The sequence below is a fragment of the Olea europaea genome, chromosome 9, assembly GCF_002742605.1.
Source record: "Olea europaea var. sylvestris chromosome 9, O_europaea_v1, whole genome shotgun sequence".
NCBI lineage: Eukaryota > Viridiplantae > Streptophyta > Magnoliopsida > Lamiales > Oleaceae > Olea > Olea europaea.
The window spans coordinates 11,778,794-11,788,281 of record NC_036245.1 but is presented as its reverse complement, the minus strand read 5'-3'; the positions used below and the strand labels follow the sequence as shown (position 1 = coordinate 11,788,281).

The 9,488-nt window shown below is 36.6% G+C and overlaps 1 protein-coding gene across 1 annotated transcript; it reads right to left on the bottom strand.

The window, feature by feature from the left end:
• Positions 1-1,745: 1,745 nt before the first annotated feature.
• LOC111399958 lies at positions 1,746-4,026 on the bottom strand (the record flags this gene model as incomplete). The annotated part of the gene is made up of 3 exons (XM_023027437.1): positions 1,746-1,785; positions 2,894-3,052; positions 3,641-4,026. Coding segments are annotated over 3 exons (585 nt in total), but the record flags the coding sequence as incomplete, so codon positions are not given.
• Between the last annotated feature and the right edge of the window lie 5,462 nt (positions 4,027-9,488).

The window sequence follows — 9,488 nt, the reverse complement described above, 5'->3', positions numbered from 1 at the left end:
GTTGTAGTTTATTTTGATGACATCTTAATCTATAGCAAAAACCTAGATGAGCATTTAGAAGATTTAAATTGTGTGATTGTTGTGTTGCGAAAGGAACAACTATATGCTAATTTCAAAAAGTGCACATTTTGCATGGATAGAGTTGTTTTCCTAGGATTTGTGGTTAGTGCTAACGGGGTGGAAGTTGATGAAGAAAAGATAAAATCTATGAAGGAATGGCCAACACCTAAGACTATAACTGAAGTTAGGAGTTTTCATGGATTAGCTAGTTTTTATAGGCAATTTGTAAGAGATTTTAGCACCATTACCACACCGTTGACTAAAATAGTAAAGAAGAGTGTAGGTTTTCATTGGGGAGAATCTCAAGAAATTGCATTTAACACCATTAAGGATAAGCTATGTTAGGTACCTGTTTTGGCATTACCAAATTTTGATAAAACATTCGAGGTTGAGTGTGATGCATCAGGAATAGGTATAGGAGCAGTGTTAATGCAGGAAAGGAGACCTATTGCTTACTTTAGCGAAAAGTTGAGTGGGGCAGAATTGAATTATCCGACACATGACAAGGAGCTGTATTTACTTGTTCGAGCATTGGAGACTTGGCAGCACTACTTATGGCCAAAGGAATTCGTGATACATACCGATCATGAATCTTTAAAGCATTTGTGAGGTCAAGGTAAGTTGAACAAAAGACATGCGAGATAGATGGACTTTATCGAGACATTTCCCTACGTCATCAAGTATAAGCAAGGTAACAAAAATATAGTTGCTGATGCGTTATCTCGATGGTACGTGCTTTTAAATTCATTAAGTACTAAATTACTTGGTTTCGAACATATTAAGGGCATGTATGAATCTGATTGTGATTTTTCTAGTATTTATGCTTCATGTGACAAAGGTGCATTTGATAAATTCTATAGGCATGAAGGATATTTGTTTAGGGAAAATAAGTTGTGCTTTCCTAATTGTTCTTTGCATGAATTATTGGTAAGGGAAGCACATGGGGGTGGTTTAATGGTACACTTCGGGGTTCAAAAGACCTTAGACATGTTAGAGGAACATTTTTATTGGCCTAAAATGCGACATGTCGTAGAACAAATATGTGGAAAGTGCATAACTTGTAAAAAAGCTAAGTCTAAGGTTCAACCCCATGGCTTGTATACTCCTTTGCCTGTACCTAGTGAACCTTGGGTAGACATATCTATGGACTTTGTGTTAGGTTTGCTTAGGACAAAAAGGGGTCGGGATTCAATATTTGTAGTGGTCGATAGGTTTAGTAAGATGGCGCACTTCATAGCATGTCATAAAACTGACGATGCTACTAATATTGCAGACTTATTCTTTAGGGAAATAGTACGTTTACATGAAGTACCTAAAAGTATAGTGTCTGATAGGGAATTGAAGTTTTTGAGTCATTTTTGGCGTGTTCTGTGGAGTAAGTTAGGAACTAAGCTATTATTTTCTACAACATGTCGCCCACAAACAGATGGACAAACTGAGGTAGTTAATCGAACTATGACTCAACTACTTAGGCCAGTGATCAATAAAAATCTGAAATCATGGGAAGAGTGTTTACCGTTTATAGAGTTTGCATATAATCGAGCTACACATTCTACTACTTCGTTTTCTCCTTTTGAAATTGTTTATGGTTTTAATCCACTAACACCTATAGATTTAATGCCTTTTCCTATGCATGAACGAGGTAGCTTGGATGGGAAACGAAAAGCTGAGATGGTGAAAACACTCTATGAAAAGGTTAGGATGTAGATCGAAGAGAAAGGAAATCTGATTGCATCAAAAGCAAATAAAGGAAAAAGATGCATTACATTTGAGCCTGGAGATTGGGTCTGGGTGCATTTCAGAAAAGAGCATTTTCCAGAACAGAGAAAGTCAAAATTGTAACCACGAGGTGATGGACCGTTTCAAATCATTAAGGGGATCAATGACAATGCGTACAAAGTGGATTTACCTGGTGAATATAATGTTTCAGCTACTTTTAATGTAATTGATCTCTCTCTGTTTGATGCAGGTTTAGATTTGAGGACGAATCCTTTTGAAGAGGGAGGGGATGATATGATCCAGGAGTCGAGCCCGACGAAGGCAAGTGCGAGACAAGACCCGTTGATAGTCAATGGCGGACCAATGACTCGATCAAGGACAAAGCAAGTGAAACAAGTGATGGGATTGTTCGTTCAAGAAACCATTGATGGAACTTTATTCGGGACTCAAAATGGAGCAACTTTCATGTTCAGGTCGAAGGCCGACTCAACTTGGATCAATTTGTTATCAAGCGACGAAATCGGAGGCTGAAGACAAACATGTGCGGCCGCACAGGCAAAACATCATGCGGCCGCACAGTGGTATACCGAAAACAAATACTATTTTTTTGTTAAACCATGCGACCGCATGGATTTGCACCATGCGGCCGCACAAACCAAAAAAATTGGCGAATTTTCTAATTTTGGTCGAATTTCCTAGTTTCGATAGAATTCTTATGAAATCAAATTATTACCATAATTTGATGGTTTTGGACGTTTTTATTCATTAGTATAAATCGGAGATTATTTTTCATTGTAACAACTTTTGACTTTTGCTTGAATTAATATTATAGAGAGAGAAATTTATTCTTTCAATTTATTGTTCTTCTTGAACAATCTTGGAACTTATCAAAATTCAACTTCTTGTGGCATTCTAATCAATCAGATTGTGGGTTCTTTTAATTGTAATCAAAGGGTTTTAGGTTCTTCGCTAATCTAGCGTTTCTTGGTTCAATTCTTAGGGTTCAAGATCCAAAATCGGGTTAGTATTGGCGTTCTTGGGTTCCACATCAATCTCGTTGTGGGTTTCGTAGTTTCCATTACAACGGGGTTCGCATCAATAATCGAAAGAATGCCCAGATGGTTCTCCCAACAAATCCACTTCATGAACACCTTCTCTATGTAGTTGCTTCGATAGGGTATTGCGCGATACTCCTCTCTTTCTTCTTTCTGCTTCCAGATTAATTTCCTCTACGATGTTCGTCATACGATCATCCTCTTCATCATTGTAGTCCCTTCTAGAAGTTTGGCCTTCTTCACATTCCAAAACCCATGCTTCTTCTTCGTTATCCTCCCTTTCTTCTTCTTCTTTCTCTTTGTTCTTGAACTCATTGGCTAGTAAATAGTTATTAGTCATGATAGGAGGTAACGTACCGAACTGAATAGTAAGGGGCTGATCTGGATCTTCTTCATCCCTTCTGTCTCGCTCAAACTTCGATCTCCCAGAAGAACTCTCTAGTAATTCTTCCATCGATTCACCTGTACCAGTCTCTTCACTGTCTTCGAGAACATTTTGATTGGCTACCTCGAGTAGTTTAGGCACCTTAGGACGTGGTACTCCCTGTAGTTGCCTCATCATTCATCCATAATTTCGTTGAAAATGCCTTTGTTCGGTTCTAGTCATCTCGTTGAAGGGTATCACCCTTCCTGCATTATACTGGAATGAATGCCATACATTTGGTTGGTGAGGTTGCAGCCTGAATGTTCTCCCATTATTTATTGACCTGAACTGCCTCTCAAAAGGCGGTCCCCTATAGAATGATGTACCTCGCCCTCTAACAGGCTGAGCGTTTGGGAAAAAACTAGGGCGATGGTGATGCTGCCATATCCCTGGTTTCTCTGTATTTTCACTCACTTCTCCTTTACATCTTGCACAGAGGATGTCTTCATCCATTTTAGGCTCCTTCCCTTTGATACGTTCAAAGATACTGAGGGGTGGCCTAGGGTCCTCTTCTCCATCATCTATAACCAACTTAAATTTTGGTAACTTGTTTTTGAAACCAGTCGTCACCATGTTCACCCCAAGTGGCTGTGGAAAAGGGTTTTCATCCACTGCCATCTTCTTCTTATCCTCGAACGTAATTTGTCCTGATTCAATGGCATCCTGTAACACATGGCGAAAAACCAAATAGTTGTTAGTCAAATGTGACCATGCATTATGCCACTTACAATATTTTTTACCCTTGATTTGTTCAGGGCTTGGCAACTTATGTTTATCGTTCAGCTTTATTTGCTTATCCTTATATAGTTTATCAAATATTAGGTCAGGTTTGGTTACACCAAATGAGAATGTTCTAGCCTTTTTGTTTTCATCTTTTATAGGCTCATCCTTGCCCGACGATCTAGGCTTAGCCATTATAGGACAAGTATACACATCTCCTTTGATTAATTCGGCCAAACACATTTCGGTTTGATCGTAATACTCGTCATTAATGGTATGAACATCAAAATTTGAGTCTCTATAATAAGTCCCCTTGTTAGAATTTTTCATTTGCTCTTCTTTTCTTATTAATCTTTCATACCTAATCACGTTTACGCTCAATTGGAAAAGATCAGGAAATTCCCTGTCTTGGAATTTATTTTTCAAATCAAAGCTTAGACAACTTTGAGCGATTTTAACAAACTCCTTTTTGGGCAAAGGTACAAAACATTTGCTTCTTGCTGTCTTGAACCTTTGAAGGAAACCTTCTGCCCATTCGTTTGGCATTTGACGTAGATTCGCCAAATTGGCCAAAGTAACTTCAGACTCAGTCTTATAAAACTGAGCAATGAACAATTACTCCAATTGTTGCCATGTTTGAACAGAGTTCGCTTGCAAATTGATGAACCAGGAGAAAGCTACTCCTGTTAATGAACTAGGGAACAACCTCATTTTATGGTAGTCGATTACTTCACCACTTTGCTGTGTGAATTACCCTATGTGTTCTAGAGTAGACATCTCTCCTAAATCGGTAAATAATGAGAATTCTGGCACTTTATACCCTCTAGGCCATGGATATGCTTGGTCTACCCAATCAGGATATGGCTATGTGTAAGTCAGCCTAATGACAGGACGTACCCCAAAAGCCATTTGATCCTGTACTATTTTCATAATTTGATTTCTCAACATGACGTTCGGGTCATATAGAATTCCTACAGGTTGGTTGATCGGTTGATTTACCTGAGGCTTGATGTTTGGTCCTTGGTTGGCAACAAAATTGCCATGATTTGGGTCATTGTTACCATTAGCCTGAATATTTATTTCATTATTAACACGTGGGATATTCTGTCCATTATTTAGGACATTGTCTCTTACATTTAGGTTATCCCCCAAGTTAGATGTACCATTACCACTATTCTGATTCGGTGTTACACCATCCTCCTGGTTTGAAGTAGACGAACCAAAAGGTAGTTCTATCCCTTGATTTGGACTTAGGACTGGAGAATTATGTCCGACAATTGTCCTAGCTCGAAAGTGACTTGCAATAGGCACAACTGGCTGACAAATTTGGCCTGCAAACTTATTCATTATTTCATTTAATGTATTCAGTTGTCTGGCCATGTTGTCATAATGTGCATTCCCATTTTGGGTAAATCTTTTCATATTATGAATATTTCGTAGATTTACCTGTTCAACGACATCCTGTGTGAGTTCTCCAAGTAATGCACGCATGGTTTGAGGACTCAACTCTGTCATTGGTTCATAATGACCGTGACTGCTCTGACTCTATCCCTCTGTTCGTGGAGAGCTTTGCTGCTCCTCATATCGCTCGATCACAGACTGGACTCCTCCCTGAGTTGTTGCTTCCATATCAGATTTGTGAGGCATATTGTTTCACTTTTTGTATCCTCAACACCAAACACCAATGTCTCACTGGGCATGCCAAATTGTTTTGCGCGGGTAGTCGCTAACAATTAAAAAAGTGATCAGACGATTGTGTAAGGAACAGACCTCTTGAGACAAAGTCCCAAAAAAGGGTGTTTTATTGGCTATGATTTACAATTGGAAATAAACAGATTGACTTTAATGGGCGCAAGCACACGAGTACTAAAAGAAGTGTTTAAATTTAAGCTAAGAAATTAAAATTACATATTCTCTGTTTGAGAGTGTTTTGATTCCTTCTTTTTCTCTATGTCTTCTCTTCCTTTTTATATTCCCTTGATGATTTTCTCATGACAAACCGCTTGGAAACTGCTTGATTGCTTTATAACTACCTACTTTCTTTATGGTGGCTAACTTGTCGTGGAATTGCCATCTCTAACTGCTGCCATTACTCTTTGTCGTTCAACCGCCTTCAGCTGGGCTCCTTGAATCATGGAATGTGATAAGATTACTCAATAACTGCTTCAATAACTGCTATTCTGGATAACCATAATATTTTATGTTTGCTAAGATCTTGGGCGATTCGAAGTTTGGGCGAGAACGGGGTCATCGCTCTGGACGACCATAAGGCACTCCATTAACTCAGATTCTGGGCATTTTACAAGCTTGGACGATGATGTTATTGTGTTCGTGGGCTTCCATTGCATTCATCAATAATCATGTTTGGACCTTTATCCTGGACTCCCCAATTGGGCTTCACTCTTTGGGCTATTTGATTTGGGCTGCATTTTAGTGTGTCAACACAAAGAAATGAATGAAAACCCAATGGATGAGAAATACTGCAATAGGGTGGTCACACCGCCACTTTAGTGAGTAACACACACACCTCAAGGTGTGTGATGGGCCACCTATCAAAGTTGTCCTCCCTTATAGGACGGTCGCACCACGTGGACGGTACGATCGTCCTACTGAAGTATTTCTCCCCATAGAGACATGGATATAATCTATTGAAGGCGTTTGACATGATTTTTACTTTTGCTTTCTATAGAAAAGATTTCGAAAAAAAACAACCTTATTTTTTCTTTCTTTTGAACACTAATTTTTAAGTGAGTTTTCTATTTCAAAAATTCTTCTAGATGAAGTCATATTGGATCGTTTTCTCTAAAAGTTTTGCTGACTAGAATAAGCACTCTTATAAAATTATTCAAACGTGTCCAAAAGTTACTTTTAAATCTCAAAAATTCTTTTTGATTTTTTAAAAATCATGTCGAACTAACATTGAATATAACAAAAACTTTGAAGGAAACAATTGTTTTTATCATTCATTACCCCCAGACACCAGTGCCAACTTTTAGATCCCAATTGATGTACCCCAAGTACCTGTAACAATTCATTCCCTATTTCAACTCATTTTTGGAGAAAAATATATTTGAAATAGTGATTTTGGGGAGAATATATGGTTAAAAAAATTATACTTTTTTTATATGTAAAGTTATTTTATGTAAGAACATGTAATTAAAAATAAATTTTAAAAAATGGTGACCTAACGTACTCTCAATAGCTAAGGCGGAACTAAGTTACGGTGTCTCCCACCACATCAAATTTTCAAGTAGGCTGGATTGAGGTCATTGAAACAAAAAGCAAAATTTAAGTGAATAAATTATAATGAAATTCTGGTTAAGGGTAAGTGACTAGCAATTGCTTTAATTACTGTTGAAAATGCTTTGCATTATTATGTCTCGTAAAAGCATCATATTTGTTTGATGGCCAATTATTTGAATTATTAAGCCCTGTTTGTTTTCAATTGTTCAAAGAAAATAAAGCATTTTGACTCCTTTTTTGCCAGCATGTAGACCTATTGTGAGAGAAGAAGTCAACAATTATGGCTGACGGTAGAGCAACAATCCGAAAATAGATTAAAGTTGGGCAAAAAAATTGGAAACAAACATGGTCTAAGAGAGTGGGAAAAGTCTTGCAGTTTGCATCATACATATTAAAGCAATCATACAGTCACCGATGTCAAGATTTGGGGTTCCATCATAAAAGATCAACCTTATCAAGAGGAGTTCAAATCTTTATAAGTTGATTTATATTTTCTTCTTTATTCAATGTGCGATTGTTACTTGACATGTCCCTGGAAGATGGTGACTTGTTTCAGCGAACTAATTTTGAAATTTGCATGTTCATTTTTTTTTTAATTTGATCAGATTGTTCGTCGGAGCTTAATGGGTATTGAAAGTAGTATAAACTTGACCCAGGAAATTTTAGGAATAAGAAGAACTCCCTGAATTATCAAGAAACTTTAGAAGTATGAAGATCATGAATATATATGACTTAGTCAAAATGCAACTTGGTTAAGCAAAGGTTTTTTTATTGGACAGAAGAATTTTATATGTTAAGGAAAAACTTGTTATTGATTGAGAGCTATTAAGCCCCCGTTTGATTCCCGTTATTTTGAAAATGTATTTTTCTCTCTTACTTTTAATCACACATTTTCAATAAAATAACATTACACGCAAATTCAAAGCTTTTCCTTATCTTTTAACCACACATTTTCAATCAAATTGCTATTACAAAATGTATTTTTCACAAATAATGTGGCCTAGAAAGGCCCTAAGTGTTACTTAATTATTTTAAACTCTTCTTCTATTAAAGTAGATGAAAGTTATTTAAACATTTTGAACTCTTCTTCTATTGAAGGAGGTGAAGTTATTTAATCATTTTGAACTCTTCTTCTATAAAAGGAGGTGGAAGTTACTTGATCATTTTGAACTCTTCTTTCAATAAAGGAAGTTGATGAATGTTACTTGATCATTTTGAACTCTTCTTAGTTTTTTCCTATAGATAGATATATTGGTATGTATTTTGAACTATTGGGTAGAAGAAAAAATTCAATGTTTGTATAAGAGAGTTTTTAAGAGAGAATTGCTTTATTGTATGAGTTATATATTTTGAGATTAATGAAAGTTTGTTTACTTGAGTGAAACAGTGATATTTTATCACAACTTCTACCCAGCAGTGGTATCAGAGTCAAGAAAAACTGAGTGACAAAATATTTGTTTCCAATTCTATATGGCCACCTCAAATAGTTTTTTCCAGCCACGACTACCGAGACTGACAAGGGAGAATTATGAGAATTGAACTGACAAGGGAGAATTATGAGAATTGGAGTATACAAATGATGTTGCTCTTAGCATCCCAAGTCCTATGGGAAATGGTAGAGAAAGGTTATACGGAACCAATGTTTAAGGTGATGAAGATGTATTTAGTGCAATTGAAAGGGCAGCACTCAAGGAAGCAAGGACGAAAGATGAAGAGGCCCTGCACTTAATATATTAGACAGTAGATGAAGGAAATTTTAAGAAAATTGCTTCTATTACAAATGCAAAAGAAGCATGGGATGTACTTCGAAATTCATTTCTCGGTATTGAAAAGACAATGAAAATTCACCTATAAATGCTAAAAAGTGAATTTGAAACATTTGATATGTTTGATAGCGAGTCAACCATGGAGTATTTTACTCGAGTCCTCACAATAGTGAACAATATTAAACATAATGGTGAAAAGATCAAATATTTGCAAGTAATAGAAAAATCCTTAATTCTCTAAATTTGAATCTTGATAATGTAGTCATAGCAATTGAGGATCCAAAAACCTTAGTACTATGCTTGTTGATAAACTATTGACTACTCTAGAGATCCATGAGCAACAGGTCAATAAGAAAGCTTTATCAAAATCTCTTGATCAAGCATTGCAATCAAAGTTTTCTCTTCAAGAAAATAAAGAAGAAAAATGAGATTCACAATCAAGTCGAGGAAGGGGCCGATTTCAAAGAGGACAAGGCTTGAATAATAGAGGAAGAGGATGAA